The 18521-nt window shown below is 43.3% G+C and overlaps 1 protein-coding gene across 8 annotated transcripts in view; it reads left to right on the top strand.

The window, feature by feature from the left end:
* SPATA13 (spermatogenesis associated 13) overlaps nucleotides 1-18521 on the top strand; it is a 146933-nt gene that overhangs the window by 98469 nt on the left and 29943 nt on the right. For 3 of the 8 annotated variants that reach the window (XM_072930659.1, XM_072930678.1, XM_072930670.1), the window contains exon 2: nucleotides 3813-5606. In XM_072930659.1, the coding sequence (XP_072786760.1) occupies nucleotides 3813-5606 (1794 nt within the window). Of the gene's footprint in view, nucleotides 1-1901; nucleotides 2038-3812; nucleotides 5607-9261; nucleotides 9375-16340; nucleotides 16515-18521 lie in introns of those variants that run through there. The other 5 variants (XM_030275201.4, XM_030275209.4, XM_072930689.1 and 2 more) reach the window with 4 other exon arrangements.

The following is an 18521-nucleotide window of genomic DNA, read 5'->3' on the forward strand; positions in this document are numbered from 1 at the left end:
TACCAGCAGAAAAGCTATGAGGAACAAGTCTGGAAGATTAAAACTATTTACTTTTAGAAACTTGACAAACATCTAATTGACAACATATTTGTGCCTGCAATTTTCTAGGTATTTTCTTCCTTAAATGTAGTGACATTTAAAAAATACAACATGCAATATAAATTCTTATTATCTAAAGTGAGTTTTAGTGTGGCTTTCTAAGGAAATTAAGTTTTTGTGAGCACTTTGTTAATCTGTCAATACCTTCTTTGAAAACTTCTAGCTCTTCAAGCCTGTTTAATCTGTTGATGAACTTCAAATACATTTAAAAGATGGTTTCAGATCTCAGTTATCAGGATTTCTTAAGTTTCCCAAACACTATTGTCTGGATAAAAGAAAGACCAAATTAGTGGCTCAGTTCAGCTCAACAGTTTTCTCTGCTTTGTCTTTTTGTCCAGCTGGTCGATAAAGGATGCCGGAGGAACTGACGGTTCTTTTCTCTGAGCAGGCAGAGGTCGTGGATTAAAAAAGTATACTCAAAAGGAGTATGATGCATATACCTGGGATATCTCTAGAAAGGAACTTAAAGGAACATAGGAACACAAACCCTTTGAAACTCAGGGTTGAATAATGCTGTTCGAAGTTTTTAAGTCACCAGCACAAATCCTTACAGATATCAGGGAGGCTGTGAGACAAGTTATAAGACCTGTTGAAAGCGGCTTTTAACTTAACTTCTGACACACTTCTTGTCTCATATAAATGAAATTTTCCTCATAATGTTGCCACTAAGGTCCTTTTCTTGCCCATTTAATCAACTTCACTGAGTTCCCCTCCAGAAACATCCCTTTCCCAAGGTGTGAAGCAGATACTTGTTGTCTGCACTGACACTAGAACTTCCCCAGGCTGTCCCAAGCTAACACAGATCACCAGCCATGGTCCATATGGACCCTCTTCATACAATGTCAGCATTTCCAGTCTTAATCTGCATTTATTTCTCCTTTGCTTCCCATGTCCAGCACTGTAAAGCAACCACCTTGCCCCCTCATTTGAGTCATTATTCCAAACTCACTCCTTTCATGGGATGTACCAGAAAGCTGTGGACACAAGAACAGGGCGGGTGGCAGGCTCTGCCTGCTGCTGCTGACTGCTGGAGACTTCTGTGGTCACTCCCAGTTATTTGCTACCTCATTTGACCTGCATCCCTTAAGCCCATTTGTTTGCCTCATCTCCTAACTACACCTTGCCTTTGAGAGTGTGTCTGTACTGCTCTCCAGAGAATTAATGACATTGCATGTGCAGTCACACCAGTCTCAGAGGAGAGGCAGTGGGGCTGATGGCCTTTGCTAGTTCTTTAGGGATCTGCTCTGCCATGCAGTCTGTCTTGCCCCCGTTTCTCATGTATCTTACCTGAGCTTCAATAAAACTGCTGAAATTATATGTTCCAGTCCAAGTGTAGAAATATTTTTTGAACAAGAAACTTTCTGAGCAAGGACTACCAGTTTGTACTGGTCTTTGCCAGGAGTCATGACACAGGGCTTTAAGACACTGTCTTACAAAATTTTCCTTGTAGTATATAAGCTCGGTTCAGATTGTGCATAAAATGTTGTTTCTGTTCAGTTAAGTTTGAGGAATAGCAGCAAGCCAAAAAGTTGTCCACGTTTTGGACAGAAAGGGAGCCTGGGAACCAAGCGTGCGTTTGCTCAATGAGCCGTTGCAAGCTGCACTCGTGAGCAGGGCATAGGACCTAGGGACGGAGAGGCGGGGCCGGGCACCATCGAGGAAATTTTTAAGCTCCTAAACGTGACGGTCGCTGCGCGGCCGTTTGTTCGTCCGCCGGTGGAAGGAAGGCAGGCTCCTTCCAGCGAGCGGCAGCGCCGGGGCCGCGGCGGAGGCAGCGGGGCGGGCGGAGCGGGCTCTGCCGGGCGCGGGGGCGGCCGGAGCAGCCGGGGGTGCGCGGCCCGCCCCGCTCCGCCCCGCCGGGCGCCGCTGCCATAGCGATGCGGCAGCGGGCAGCGGCCGGGACGCGCGGCGGCGGCAGGGGGCCCCGGCTCTCCCCAGGTAAGGGCGCTGCTCCGGTGCCGCTGTTGCTGGTTCTACGCTACGAGATGGGTTTTTAATCTCATCTCGTTGTGTTCGTTCTCCCATCTCCCCCCCGTCCCTTCTGCCCGTTCAGGTGCAGTTTCTCCCAGAGCCGCTTCCTCTGGGAACTTCTCCGCCGAGAGCGGCGTCTCGTGCTCATTTATCTTTCGATGTTTTCTTTCCGCGTGGAAAGTTGCGAGGGGTACCAGGGCGCAAGGGCCGGCCGAGGATTGGGTGCCCGGCGGGCTTTTGTCCGGCCCGGGTGCCGCGGCGGCGGGGCTTGGCCCGGCTCTGCCCTGCCCTGCTGCCCGGCCGGCTCCGCTGCGACCCCGTCAGCAGCGGGGATTAAAAACTGCGGCGGCCGGTATTCCAGGCGTCTTGCTGAAGCGCAACCAAGTCCTTTTACCCGCGGAGGAGCAGAGGCTCGCAAAACTTTCAAAGTGCGCTCAGGAGCGAGCAGCCTGAAAGGCAGCGGGCACGGGCTCCGCAGCTGCCGCGTTTCACGTGGAGGTGGGGAGTGGCTGTGCGGGTCCAGCCGGGCGCCCGGCGGTGTCCCCGCGATGGACCCCACCCCCCCAGGCGGGCTCCTGCACCTCCTGCCGCTGCGCCTCCGCCTCGGCCAAAGCCCCCGTCCCGCTGCCCTCCGAGACCCCTCGGCCCTTGCGATGGGAAAGAGACAAAAGAAGGGTCCAGGGCTGCCCCCTTCTCCAAATCACAGCTATGCACCTTCTCTCCTTGTTTCGGGTGAGGGGGGAATCCCCCCCGCCGCCCCCATGACCCCGCAGACAGTGGCAAGTTTTCGAAAATCCCACTGCCCCTTGCTGAAAGAACCGTGCCGTGAGCTTTGTTTTTAAGGTGGAGCCAGTTTCAGACTGGGCATCCCGGTGGTTTGGGGGGCATTGTTTACCATTGTGGGAAAAACGCCTGCCTGCCTGGCAAAGACCCCTGGCTGGGGTAGGAGACACATGGTCGATGGTCCCCCCACAGCTTTCCTAGGCACTGGAGTGTGATCTGGTTTGCTGTATCTCCCAGTCTCAGCTGAGAAGGAGATCCTTTACCGAATGTTACAAACACTCCAGTCAGTTTCAGATTCAAGTTTTCATTTTGCTGTCACCATAGCATAGGGTAGCTTCTGGATGTACTGCTTTTAATTCTTGTTTTCTTTTGTAGGGAAAAAGACTTTGCTGTGCACTTGATGTAATTTCTTAGGATTTTATATGCCAGGGGACAGACAAGTCAGTCAAGTGTCACACAGCCTTCCAACAGAAGCAAGTCTAGGAAAAATTATTATATTATTATATTTTCCTATTCCTTGCCTCCTGTTTGAGATGTCCCTTGATGAATGTGTTCTGGATGAAAACCTCCCATGTGTTTTGGGGTTCAGTGCTGAGCACCTGAAGGGGAAGACTGGATTGCTGTTACTGGGAATTTCTTTCTCTTATGTGCGTATGAGGATTGTATTTACCATTGTAAGGTAGGTGTACTAGTCATACTGAACTTATTAGCTGATTAGCATTAGAGAAACAAGTACATATTTAAATTATTCTGGTCTCTTAAATTGCTGACGAATGCAATTATACTTTGAGGGAATGACAGATACCTTCTCTGCATCCCTGCAACACACCTTTGTTCACCATAGAAGAACGCCTTCATTTTGTGTCTGTCTTTATTTCCTACAATGTAGCTGAAACTTCTTTTAGTTGGGGACTTTGTAAGAAAATTTTTTAATGTTGGCTTTTGTTTTCTTGATGCAGGCAGCGCCACCTGAGGAGCTCAGCTCACCCAGTCGATGTGAAGGCAAGGCAGACAAAGGTGCAGCAGATGAAGGGGAAGCAGCGAGGTCAGCTGGAGACAGCAGTGTTGCTTTGAGCTACCCCAGCCTCCACCTTCATGCCTACAGCATCGAGAGCATGACAACATTTCCGAATGGCTGTGGAAATGGCACCACCGTTAGTTGTATAGTTATGGATAATAAAGAGCCCCAAAACCAGACTACCTGTGCCAGTCATAATGGGGGACACAGCAACAGCAACAGTCTTGAGGAGGAATTTCAAGAGGACAAGCTCAGCCCTTCCAAAATCATGCGTTTTTTCACCACCCCTCGGAAACGGGCTAATTCCAGTTCTGACAGGCCTCGTTCTCTGGTTCTGATGGGCAACTCATCCACGTGGAATGCCTTTTCTTCTATCAGAAAGATGGGATCTTTCAAGAAGTTGAAATCTTCAGTTCAGCAAGGAACTCAAACAAGGGAATGCTCAGACATAGTAAACGAGAACATCATAGGCAAACATGGTTCAAATGGAGCAGTGGTGCGAGTTCAGACTAACAGGTATTCCTATTCAGGACCTGTACATGATTTCGAGAATGCAGTGGATGGTTTAGCTTCTGACTTCTCTGATGTGGAGGAGAGCGATGAGTCCTTCCTGAGGAATACTCATCGCTCACGCAGCATCAGGCGGGCTTATGGTGCTGGCCGCATAAACTTGTTAGACACAGATAAAGTTCAGAGTCGTCACAACTGTGTTAGGCCAACATCACCTGTCATTGCAGAGCCAAAGATCTGTGAAATTTTGGTGAAAGACTCCGAAAACAACAGGATCATTTATTGGAGAAGCAAAAGTTCAGATAATTTGAACTTTCTGAAGAAAAGCTCATTCAAACGGAAGTCCACCTCAGACCTCGCTGATCTGAAGGTTGCAAATGAAAAACAGATGCCAGCAAGGACTGTGCGTGTTGCTTCTGCTGACTCTGACAAAAGTGGTGGAAACCCTGAGAGGCGATCCAAGCGATGGAAGAGCCCTATCAGAGCAAAGGATTTTGACCGCGTTTTGAAACTTGTCAGTAACGTTACAGATGTTGCAAGGAAGAAGGATGGCCCCAAGAACGTGGCTCCTTCTTCCAGTGAGCTGTCCCAGAGAACAAGGTCAAACAGCAGGCTGCACGATGACTACTCCCGTAGGGTTTCCAGCAGCACAGATCATGACAGGAAGAGATGCACCTCCTCGGTATCCAGTCCAGACTCTTCCTTGCCGGGAACACCTTGCCTGCAAAGCCCTGTGATTGCTCAGGATAAAAAGGCTGAAATGAATGTAGCTGTCACTGAGGATAAAAGCCTCAGGATGTCATCAGATATCCCAGACTCTGATAGCTTTTCACCTACTCTGGATGATATTAGTCCATTTCCCAATGAAGTCTTTTATTCAGACTCAGATGAACCAAAACCTACTCAGCAGTGTACAGATGAAGCCGGAAACCTTCACGTTCCAGTCAGGCCAACTACTCCAAAGCCTCAAAGTCCAACTGCAGGAAAGGTCAAGTGCAGTACAAATTTCCAGTGTCCAAACCATCACAGCACATTGTCACTGAGCTCATCGGAGAGTGAGGAGAGAGTTGAGCTACTGGGGCTGAAGCTGGTCAGGAATCCTGTTTGCTTCCAGGACTCAGTGCAAACTGTGTATTATGATGATGGAAATGAAGACAGTGGCATAAGCAGCCACTCTCAGCTGAGCCTCAATTTAGCCTCTGGTACTGAAGAGAAAAAGGAAGAGGTAAGAAAGAAAGCAAAATCCTTCAGAAGTGATGTATATTCCCTCTTGGGTTTTGTCTTTATTAATGCAAAACAATGCAAAGTAATGGCTGCTGCAGCTTGTTATTGCTAAAATATGCTGACAGCAATTATTTCCTTTAAATATTCTCTTTGGATACTAATGTACAATTATTTTTTCTTTGCACATTAATATCAAAGGAAGTTTTGGCAGCAGGGGTGTTTGTGTAAGTTTTCAAGGGCAGTTCAATGCACCCTGAAGATACACCACCTTGTCATGTGGCCTTGTCAGACTTTACCAGCCTGAGCAGGGTCTGGCTGTGTTTCCTTCACAGCTGAAAGGTCTTTTTAATTTTAAAGAGTCCGTGTATTCTGAAGTAGTGTTGACTTACTGTAAAACACTTTGCCTGTGGAAACCTTGCAGAACATGGTAATATTTGTAGAGCAGTGTGGCGTGAAAGACACAGTACAGAGGTTTAAGCATTCAGTTGTACCCAATGTTTTCCCTGTGCGGTGATGACCATACTGAGGGTAAACTGCTTGCTTATTTTGCTTGCCAACTGCAGACAGCAGTACTTCAGATGCTGGGCTTAATGTGTTGCTACTGTTGTTTTGGTGAAGATACGGTTGTTTTCACTGCACCTGATGGGTGATATCATACTCTCAGGGAATGGGTAGATAGATATATTGCAGCACCTCTGAGGTAAATTCACATGATAACACTGTGCCCCCACCTGAAGTATGGAGTGAGTTGGCACCAGAGAAGTTGCAATGATTTGGCAGCCGGTGAAGAGCTGTCAGACATACCCTGCACCTGTCTGAAGCAGTGAGGCTTAGCTCAGCCCCAGCTCATTGGAGCAAAAATCCATCTGGATCTGTATAAACATGCAAGTAATTCACAAAATAAAGCTGACATACCTTTTAAGCCACCTCAATTTGACTAAAGTATCTTAGACCTTAGGTATGAGATAGGCAAGGCAGTGCTGCAGCTGCACAAGCTTCAGCCTTTCATGCTGTGAAGTTTTAAAATGTCTGTGAAGCTGTCCTACTTTTAAAGGCTTGGCACAGTTTTTGCAAACTACCTGTAAATAGTTACAGAGCTTATCAGTATTGTCCTTCTGCTGGAGAAAAGCAATTTTGTTTACTGTTAAGTTTGCAGCAATGGTAAGATTGAAAAAATAAATTCAGTGTGTATAAATGTTTGGGCTCAGAGGTTATTCCTCTTCTGGAGGTGTAGAACTGCTCCAAGCATCCATATATATCAAAATTCTCACTTACATGCAAGGAGAAGCTTTCACACTGCCAGAAGAGGCGAGAACCCTAGTGTGGATAGAAGCCAGTTGTATTTCTCAGGAGTAAAATGAGAGATGGAATTAATGCTACTCATCTACCATCTAGTGGTGAGCTGCCATCATGACCCAGAAAAATTAATTTGGTCCTTCCCCGTAGCTCCCAAAAAACCAGAACAGTTTTTACATGAATGTGGATACATTGAGTGGATAAAAGTTACTGCAGTTTCTAGTTTTAACACCACGTTCTGTTATTATCTAACATGCAATTTAAGCTTTCTCTTTATATTATTATATATTTTAGGGTAATTGTGAGTGTCCTTTGGTGCTTGCTTCAGTTGTCTAAAATACACAGTGTGCACTGGGTGCAGCTCTGAGTTTGTGTAATGTACAGGCAGACAATATGGGATGGATCCAAGCAAAAGATGGAGGAAGTGGTGGCCAGGGGGCAGGCCCCTTGGCTGTAAGCCCTCACTCTGCTGTGAGCCCTACCTGGAGGCTCTGTGCTTCATAAAAACAGCTGTGGCATAGCTGCATCCAGGCAGACCCCTCTTCTGATGGAAAAAGCCAACATTTTTGGAGATGGTAGCTGTGGGTTGGAAGCAGGATCTGTGCAGGACAGGGTCTGCTTTTATCTTACTATACAAGGGGTATAAAGTCTGTTATTTCTTTATTCCATGCCTGTTCCATCTCATACACAACCCTTAAAGCTGTGGCACTCAAGAGTGACTGCAAAACAGGTAGAGTGGTATGGTTTTTTCCTACCATTTCTTTGGAGGATTTAATTTCCTGCTTTACAGCATGCTTCCCTCAGCATGGAGCTAGCTTGGCACCAAAGATACTTATGCTAGGTTATTTTTTAATTGGAGTTTATTCAGCCTGTAGGCACTTTTATGAATTCCACATACTCACACAATGAGGTCACTGGGGTTTGAACTTTTGACTACAATTCATTTTTACTTTACACCTCCATGTTACAGAACTGTACCTTCCCAGCAAGTTGTTCTGTGATGGATGAGTGCTTAGTTTGCTCCCAGCAATCATTTTAGATGTAGTGTGGAGCCATGGACATCACACATTTTCAAAATTTTGTCTGAACCTTAAGTACTCTGTGTTGATGGACAACTCTGCACTGTTTCCATGTTTCATGGATCTGCCTTTCTGTCCAGATTTCATGTATAACACAGTATGTATTCTAGTACAGCCACTAAAGCTTGAAGACGTATTTTGGGTACAAAGGCTAGAAGATCCTAACCAGTCAGACTCAAATAAGTTCTCTTTTCAGGACTGGCTGCTGTAGCTGGAAGCAAGTGTAGTTTATTTCCTTACTCACTTATCTAGTAGATTAGTCAGCAAATGAAATCTCTGGAATTTGGACCATCTCTATATTTTCCCAAATATGGAAACTAAATATTTCTACCTTGTGTTTACCCACCACTGTAAAGCTGATTTTGCAGTATTCTTGCAAGGGCATCTGTTTGTTCATCAGAGTTGATGTGGGGTTTTTTGTTTGTTTGTTTGTTTGTTTTTGGTTTTGTTTGTCTTTGTTTGTTTTGTTTTTGGGTTTTTTTTAATCTTACATGATTAAGTCTTGAGATCCTGTCACTTCAGTTTGTTGGTTTCACCAAAATGTAGGATTTGGACTGGAGCAGGGAAGATTTCTTGGTTTTTGGTCCTCACAGGTTGCTTCCCAGTGAAGAGCTAATTAAGTGCAGCCTGGATCTGTGCCCCAGCACTTCTGAAGCTACAGAGGGTGTGAGTCACCAAAGCTCACCTGTGACATCCCATGCTTTGCCACTGTCTGCTTCATGCTACTGTCATTTATATTCAATATGTTGCTTTTAAATAGCATGAAGAGATAATTAAGTGCAAGCTTATACTTGTTTGGAGTGTTTCACTTAGTTTTTGCTTTCATGAAGGAAGAGCTCCGTGTCACTGGAATAATGAGAACTCAGTGTGTTTCGGATTGGCATGTGTCAGCCACTAAGGCTGCCTGAACAAAACACTGTTCTGAATTTGTCACAAAAAAGTAAAAATCGAGTTACTTGACATTTCACCTAGTCTTTCACAAACTCTTAGATCATCTGGTATTTAGGTTGCCTTGCTGGCATCTGGCTTCACAGTACACCAGACTTTTTATTACTTGAGTACCTTATCTGCATGACCATAAGTGCATGATAAATTACAGTGAAGAGGTAACTCTGCTGTAATTATGGTTGAGTCACAGTTTATTTGCAGACAATATTTTAAATGTTCTAAGACCTGTCTGTCAACTCATTTATGTTCGTGCCATACAAAAGTCACTGGTCTCAGCTAGTCCACATCATAAAGTGCCCAGTGCTCAGCTGTTGGCAGAGTTGAGGTGGTTTCTCCTGGGGAAGTCTCTGGGCTCTGAATATTGAGCACACAGGGCTTAACTTCAAGGACAGCTTACAAAGATGAAGAGGAAGAAGACCATTAGGGGTGGGATACAGAGGACTCAGGTATGTCCTCACTGTTTGTCCTCACTATTTCTGGCTTCAAAAAGTGTCCTCACAGTGAAGGACCAAAGGGTGGTAGCTGGATGAGGTAGTGTTCAATCCCCACAAGGAGCAAGCAGCAGCCAGGATCTGAGGGTGATCATCTGTAGTACCTGCCTCCAGTTTCTGAGTGCTGTAGGGCTGGGTATGAGCATACCTGCTGGGAGCTGGCTGTTTTCAGCTCTCCGAACTCTTCCTTTTGGATTTATTCACCTCTGGTTCATCCACGTGCAATTTAGAGTGTAGCTCTAATCAACCTAACATGTGTAACTGTAAATATGATAAACTGTGAAGGATAATTAGGTGAAGTAGCAGGGGAAATTTCTTAAACTGGGTTTACTCCTAAGGGGCTTGTGATTTGGAGTGAGGGCTCACCACTCCAGAGACATTCTGGTCTTGCTGAGTGCAGGGCCTGGGAACAGAACAGCAGAACCCTGACACAGGCTCTGAACAGCATCTTGCAGAAAACTGAGGTTTCAGTCAAACCAAACAACACTGGATTTGCACTAAACACTGAGCTGCTCTGCACAAGTCAGGATGCATTCACACAATATCCCCACAGTCACTCAGTGAATGACTTCCAGATGCATTTGCCCGGAGCTAGACTAGAAACTGCTGCTCATTGCTACAAACCTAGATTGCAGAATCCATTGCTGCAATAAGGCAGCAGGGAGCCCTCAAATGACAGGAATATCTTCCTATCAAAAAGAGCAAAAACTCTTTCAACTCTCAGCAGCAGAGCTGTCATCCATTCAGTGCAGCCCATAATTATTTGTTGCTGTATCCGCTACTAGGGAGAAGAAAAACAAGGCAGTCATGACAGTATCTGAATTCTGGATTGGGTTGAATTTTAGGCAAAGTAACTCTGCAGTTCTTAATAAAATTGGCCATTCCTGAAAACTGTAGTATAATATAGGAGTTGCTGTCATCCCCTCAGAAAGTTTTGGGTGGTGACAGGGAGAGCTCAGATGTACTTCACTGCAATTAGCCTGGGGCAAGCTGCACCCTTTCTTTATTGCGTTTGTGCACCTCTGCCTTTCCAGGGCGCCTCATGTGTAACTGCTGTAGCTGTCCAGTGGTACCTCTGTAATACCCAGGTGTTGCTCACCCTGGGATCAGGAGTAATAAATAGTACTCCAGAAAGTGGAACAACACCTCTGGCTATGTGATTTGGTTTCTTAAATCAAGTGTAGTGTTGAGTTTGTGGCACTGAGAGCCCATCTCAATGCTAGGTGGTTGAGCTATCCAAAGTGAGCAGAGGCAGCTGCAGAGTTTCCCCCGAGCCACCTGCATTTTCCCTTTTTGACATGTGGAGGCTGCCACTTTGCTTGTGGTGCCAGGATGCTGTGGCAGGCTGAGAGACCAGGGGGAGGCCGGAGTGGTGGGGGAAAGTGAGCCCAGCAGCCTTGCCCCCACCCCATTCTCTAGCAAGTAATAAGTTGCCCAAGGCAGCTCCACTCCTCGCGGGCTGAGGTTTGTGGCTGCTGCTGGGACTTGCCGAGGGCAGGGCTTGGGCTTGGTCAGGGATGATGAGGCTTTGCTCTGGAAGGGTGGAGAGAGTGAGGAACCAGATGACCTCATTTTGGAGGGACTGTGAAGAGAGGCAGAGGCTTATGGCTTTTTGTGTTTTGCTTTGTTAACATGAAGTTCCACTTCCAACCTGTGGTTACCGTCTGGCTTTTGAGATTTCCAGTGGGTATTACAAAGATAGCCTGAAATAAGAAAAAAAGTCCCTCATTTTGCCAAATAAAGGCATTTTTTTTCCCTAGACCTGTTACTTGTTCTGGAGCATTCTGAGTTAAATCAGAAAATACTTAGGGATTTATTTAGGATTTAATAATATCTATACATCTAAAAGAAGCAGATAATATGACTACTCCTTTACTATACACTACACGCTTGCAGTTCCAGTTCAGATACTGAAGGAAAGAGGGCATGAGAGCATCCTCCAGACATCCCCAAATATCGAGTCACCAGAAAACTAGAGGAAACAGTTTTCTGGTTTTAGCACATTTTCATTTTTATATAAGTGATAAGATTATTTCTGCAAAGGAAATACATTTCCCTGCAAACTTCTCCCCTCTGCCATTAGGAAATATGTTAGCTGGTTTGTATTTGGAAATGAATTAGAGGAGAGAATGAAGGAAATCCTTGAGGCTGAGGAACAGATTTGAGACTCATGAGATCCGCTTGTCATTTCCAGTCCTGCCCTATGTTTCTACATGACTTAAGTGCTTTGTATCTGTTCCTTATCTGTGAAATGTGGATATTACCAAGGTGAACTCGCTAATCTTGGTGAGACATATTGCTGAGAGGGAAAGCTTTATGCTTTATCATTGGTTGCGATAAGCAGGCTTTCAAGGATCAGGTTAAATGAAGCAAACCTGCATTAAAAGGCCTTAGAAAATAGATGGCTAAGTTTTCTTTGTGTCTATATAGCCTGATCTCTTAATGTGGTTTTATGAGTGTATTTGTTAGTTAGAACACCACAATTGCTTTGGTGTCCACAGATCCCAAGTGGAAAATTATATAAATTTTTTTCCTCATTTTTAAAACTCCTAAAATCAGTGTTTCACCACAGCAATTTGTGTTGCTAATGGGGGTTGCTTTTACTATGTCACAGGGCACAGTAGTATAATTTTGCTTTACTAAATGCATAGTATTTCCTGCATCTATTCTGTGAGTTTATACTGGTGTAGTGCAGTGGTATTCCTTTAGGGAGTTCCCCTCAGAAGGAGCACTTTGCAAATTTTTCAAACTGTGGCTCCACGCAATTTTTTGGGGGGGGCGGGGTGGTAAGGGGAAAAGAAAAGGCAGGTTATCCTCCAAACAGATAAAACTTAGGTAAATGTTGGGCATGGTTGTATTGCAGTGATTGCTTCTGCTTTGCTTGTGTATATAAGTGCAATTTAAGCAGTTTTTTTTTTTTTTGCAGTTGTTTCACAGATTGTATTTTGCTGTCTTGCAGACCACTGGTTGAATTGCCCTTGGTATCCTAGGGATAGATAATCATTGCCTTTATGTGGGGTCTTCTCAAAGGCTAATTAAAAATGTCAGTGGCAGAGGAGGCAGAGGGATGTAAAGCAAAATAATATAGTGCAATTTGCATTTAATTACAAAAGAATAGATGGAAATTTTCTTGAATTGGACTGGTTTAATAATTCTTGTTTGTTTTGATTGAAGACGCAATTACTGAAAGCGTGCTTTCTTCTGCAGAAAAAGCAGTCATTTCCATTGTAGCTGTTGCTGTGGTATCACTGTTGGAAATTGTCACTGTTGGATCGATAGGGGATCACTGGGCTCTCTTAACACTTCAGAATCTTTTTATAAAATCTAGAAAGAAAGCAATAAATAATTTTCCTCCGGGATGCTTTATTTATCCAGAGTTTCATAATCTCTGTATATGTTGCAATAGTTTTCAAATAAACCAAAGTATTGATTATGTCCCTGAAACATAAAACAAGCTTTTAACCTCATTTAGTATTGGTGATAAATGACCTTCAACTAATGCTCTCCCAACTGCTATTTATCAACAAGAAAAAGTGCAGTGGTTACTTTTTATCATGTACCTAGGTGGAGATATATCCAGACTTTTACTCTGTTAGGTCAAGGTGGTAAAATAATTTATAGCTACTAGGTCACAATCCCTTGTCCCTTTTTATGTTTTGTGGCTTGCATAAACTGAAAAGACACTTCTAATATTACTGCTGAGTTCCTAAGATTTGGTAGTTACTGTCTTATACAGAAATAATAGCTGTTTAATAGTCACCAATTATGTTATATAGCTGTCATAGCTAGTGGAAGAAATTTGTACATTTTTATATTGACCCCTAAATATATGCAGAAATGTATATTCTTGATCAAAATACAAAGATACCTACATGATCTAGCACAAGTATTGTGATAGTTTCAAGCCTTGTAATTTACAGAAGATCATGACTGATTACCCATCAAAACTTTTCACTGAGAAGATGTAGTAATTGTGTTATGAAACTTCTCAGCCTACTCAGGTTTTCCTTGTAACTTAGTCAGAATCACCATCTGTTTAATTTATCACACTTTTCAATAAATTGCATTTTGAAATTAATGTGCATTTTTGTAAAGGCATGTATTAGATTTTGATTATCTGTTTTCTCTGGGTTAGAAAAAGGAAGTATTAGTTCACAAAATTACATTTCAACCAGGCAATTCAAACATACAGAGATAACAGAACAAGAAGTATTGCAACTTATTGTGTAGCTAAGGAAAACAAAAAACCCTCCCCCGCCAAAAAAAAAAACCCAAAAACCAAAACAACCAACCAAAAAAAAAAAAAAAAAAAGGCAAAAGTGTAGTCAAGATGCTCTTTTGCCTTTTGCTCTTTTCCCTGGAGAAGAGGAATGCTGGGGTTCTTTGTCCAAGAGGCACCTACTTGTGACTTCTGAGCAGATTATCAGGTAGAGAAAACCTTTCAGGAGGGAAATGTCCCTTTATACCTTTGTACTTGACTGTATGTGTATGTTATGGAACCTTACTGCATTCTGAACGAAAAGATAAAAATTTTAAAATCCAAATAGGTAACAGTAGGGGTTTAAATGCAGATTAGTGGTCAGGGAGCCTCAGCAGTGTGCACAGTCATCAAGAGCTTTATAAAGTGGGGATTTTAATTAGGAAGTTTATTGGCTAAACATGTTGACCAAAAAAAAAAAAAAAAAAAAATCACTCAGGGCTTGTTTTTCCTTTGCTATCTTGGTGTCAGCCCTCAAAAGTGTCCCAACAGCAGGAAGCCGACTAGCAGCAGGATCTGTTTGGTCAGACTTGTAATTTGGGCTTTCTCTGCAGCAGAGAATGGATGAGAGAATGAGTTATTCATGGTTGGTGTAGCTGCACCATCAAAAGTCCTGCCATGCAATTTCAGGTACTGGCAATTTCTTTGCCATATCGCTGATAAAAGTTGCATCCTAAGCAACACTTTATCAGTACTGTGAATTTAGATCTTGTGCTCCTTGGGGAGCACTTCCTCTGAAATCAGTTCTGAGCACTGAATTTATCAAAAGTACATAGTGGTCTGACTAATAGTTGGAGAACTGGGCTTTAAAGACTAAGCTAAGATTTCAGTGATTAAACACCTGATGCTGATGTTGCTTACCTTGGTTATTAATGAGAACAGAGAACACCAATAGCAGTCATGTGCCATTAAATGGAACAGGGTTGTACCTGTGCCAGGTTGAGCTGAGTGAGATCATGATCGAGTCCTTGAAGTTTCTGTACCTGGATTGGGAAATCAGTCTGGGCCCAGGCATGGGAGGGGTTTGGTCTGGCTGGGCATCGACTCTGTGGTGTCTTTGTTTATCTGGGAGCAGCCTGGGAGAGCTCCCACTGTAGCCTGTTGGGTGTGGTCAGGGGGACCTGGGGAGCACAGCATTAACAGCACACCTGAACGTGGCACCTGGAGTTGAGCCCAACTAAAAATAGCTGTCAAGTGAAGTGAGGGGCAGCTATCAAGGACAGCTGCACACAGCTGGAAAACACCCTGTGGTGAGACTGCACATTTCTGGAGCAGGAGGTGGGGACCAAGCAGGGTTGTTCGCAGCACTGGGGAATGTGGTTGTAGTTCCATCTAAACCTACCTGCAATCCAGCTTGACACCTGGTTCCTGCCTGTAGTACTGCCTGGCTGGTCACTCAATAGGCTTGACTGATGCTCTTGTTTAGGGGTTCAACTTGATTCCTGGAACATAAAAGACCCTGCACTGATGGAGATGTCCTGACAGGCTTCCCTTTGTCCCCAGGGGCTGCTTCTGGATGGCCCAAACCCATAGGTCCTGTGTAATATTTGCATGATGCGTGGCACGTGGAGGTATCTTAGATTCCTTTGGACATTTGAAATGGCTCTGGGTGCTTATGTTCAGGCAACAAAATTTCATCCTAGATTTCTCCTGGCTATGATGACAGCTGTATTATCTAGTTAATGTACCAACAGCTCCATTGCAGAATTAAAATTTAAATGTGGGAATCTGCAGCTAAGAGTGACATGTTAAAAGGGAACAATAGCAAATATAAGTGTAACCGGGATTGAAGTAAATTTGTAGATACACTGCTTTCAGGAATAAACAGAGCTGTTTGCATTTGCAGTCTCAGAAGAAACCTAACTGAGGATACAGCCCAAAAGGCAAGATTAATAATCTTGATTGCTAGTATTGGTGATCCTGTGCTGTTGCTAGACTAGCAGGTATGAGTTTCAGAAAATCCAGTGTGGCTTAATCTTAGACTTTAACTTCTCAGAAATCTCAAAATACCTTGAATTTTTGACCAGCACTTAAAATGCATAAGCCAGTGCATGAGATTTTGATTTTCATCCTATGTAAAGTGCCATGTATATCTCTAGACATCTGTAGATATTCCCAGTAATAATTGCACAATGTCAACCTACTTTCACTTATAAAAGATTCATTAGGAGAAGGTAATTTGAGGTCAGCAGTGGTGCACCAATATAAAGCCAGTCACAGGTGGAGTACAATTGTTTCCTCAGAATTTTTCCCTTGATGTCAAGAATCACACTTCAGCTTAAGTGACTGCAGTACTGGAGCCTATGAGTTGTGTACTGGATATTTTTATTCCTGCTAGTGAGTGGTCACTTGATCACGTCCTCCTTGGGCAGGCCACTTAGAGGAATGTGAGATTATCAGTCTGGTTTCCCTGGTTTTTTGCAGTGACAGGATTTTATTTTCTCTTTTAGTATTATTCAGTGCAGTTTATAGATCTAAGACTAAAAACACACATCCTTCAGCATTGTTTGTTGGACAGCAGAGATTAATGTGGCTGTCATTTGGATCACTGCTGAAGGTGGAGTCCTGCAGAATGCAAGCAGTCCTCTGCAAATGTTATTGCTCAAGATAAGGGTGTAAGCAGCAGATTATGAGATGACGTGTGATGTGTCCTTCCCTCAGTCTAAAAGTACAGGATCATGGTATGAACTTTGCCTGACTGGTTATGCAGAGAGTATGCTCACATTTGTAGCTCTTATGGACGAGACTTTGCAAAACAAAAGCATAAAATGACTCTCATGAGCTCCTTTCTCAGTCACTGCATATGTGGAGACCCTTTACCTGTGTCTGATTCTGAGGTAAGAACATTATTTAACCTGTGACTTTGCTGCTCAGACTTGGAGGGGCTGTGCTTAAGGGACAGCTTTGCTGAAGCTGTGTTAATGCACCAGCCAGGCAGTGACTTTCTGCTTAATTAAATGTACTGTTAAAACTGGTCCTGAACACAAATTTGTAGAGAACCTGAAGTTCTTGCTTGAGTGACAGGTGTCATGCTATAGAAACAAATTTTTTTTAAAGTGCTCTATTTAGAATAAATTTCATGCTGTAAGTGAAATAATTTAGTGTAGAGCAATGTGTGATGTCAATGTTTTTTTCATAATTGCAGTAATCATGCTAAAATATTGACTGTTTAGTAACTTTGCTTTCTGACTGAAGTGCTTTCATACCATGAAATTAATCTTTCTTTCAAACCAAAAGCAACATCTGCCCGCTGTGTCATGAGGCTTAAAAAAGGCTCATTGGATTTGTAGTGGCCTGGCTGAAAATGACAGGTGGGCAAGAAGGTGACAGAAGATAAATCCTGTCACAGACATCATTGCAAAAGGCTGCTTCTGGGCTGCATGTTTGCTTTGGTTATGCAATATCTGGAATGCCTTCGTCTGGTCTGGAACAGATGAACAAAATATAGTTAGAGAGAACAAAATGATGCTTTTCTTTTTTGAAATACTTACTAGCTTTCTCTATTTCTTTTCTGTTTTTATGAAAGAGCTCAGAAAAGGCAAGAAACACCAAGAAATCAGAAATTTGAGGGAAAAGTGAACATAAATTTTTGTGTGCAGATTTTTTTTTCTGAAAAATTGCAAGGGTTTTGCTAGAAAAAAATTACAACAGTATTACTTCAAATGCATTTAAGTGCTTAAAAACGTTCTCTCTACCAAATATTTCAGTTTAGATGATTTTATTTCCAAACTTGTAATGCCACTACAGTTGTGATACTTGAAGTCATTAACCTCTGTGAGCCAGGTGTGCTGTTAAATAGGAAAAACATGCTCATTTTCCAAGCTTCCTGTCTAAACCAGTCATTTTCCCCTGTGTTTGTACTATAATATATCTCTGATATAATCTGCATGACTTGAACCTCCCAGAGCATATGGGAAGTGAGCTTGTCCCTTTCAAACTGGATGAGCTCGCTCACCAAATCACTCCTGGCTGCAGAATCTCTAGATCTGACCAAGAGGCATTGTGGGAGTGAGTGGTAGGAGGGAATGTGACTGCCCAGTCTGGTATCAGCTTACGGTTACATGGATCTGCAAGAGGTCAAAATGCAGCCTTGCTGTTTGTTTTCAGCATTGAACAGAGGTGAAACAGAGACATATCATAGAATGGGTTGGCTTGGAAGGGACCATCCAGTTTAAACTCACCTGCCATGGACAGAGACATCTTTCACTAGACCAGGTTGCCCAGAGCCCCATCCAGGCTGGCCTTGGACGATACCAGGGTTGAAGCATGCACAGCTTCCCTGGGCAATCTATTCTGGTGCCTCACCACCCTCATGGTCAAGAATGTCTTCATAATATGTAACCTAAATCCACCTTCTTTCAGTTTAAAATTGTTGCCCATTGTCCTGTTGCTACAAGTCTTGGTAAAAAGTCCAAAAACACAGTTGAGTTATTTTTACTGGTGTTACCTGTAGTATCCAATTTTTGCATAGAAAAAAGTCTTATGAGCCCAGAGCTATCTTTCTCAGATACTATTCCATGAGTTCAGTGTTTGTGATAGGATCTATCTGTACTGCTGAGGTAATAGGTGAGTTTTTAGTGTTACTAGTCTGGTTTGCCAAAGAGGTACTGATTGTTGGGTGTTTACCTTACCACAAGCATCATGATGTCTCTGCTTTGCAAAGTTATCTCTTCCTGAATTGTTACCTCTTGAGGAATTGAGGAAGTTCTCTTCCTCATTTGCATTTATTGTATTTATGGTAACTCTTTCGGTTTTAGACATGTTAAGTTGATCTGCCATATGACAAACTCACAAATTATTAACTGTCAGAAAATTCTGTGGCTTATTTGACTTGTTCACATTTA

The sequence above is a fragment of the Taeniopygia guttata genome, chromosome 1 (genome assembly GCF_048771995.1).
Source record: "Taeniopygia guttata chromosome 1, bTaeGut7.mat, whole genome shotgun sequence".
Classification (NCBI taxonomy): domain Eukaryota; kingdom Metazoa; phylum Chordata; class Aves; order Passeriformes; family Estrildidae; genus Taeniopygia; species Taeniopygia guttata.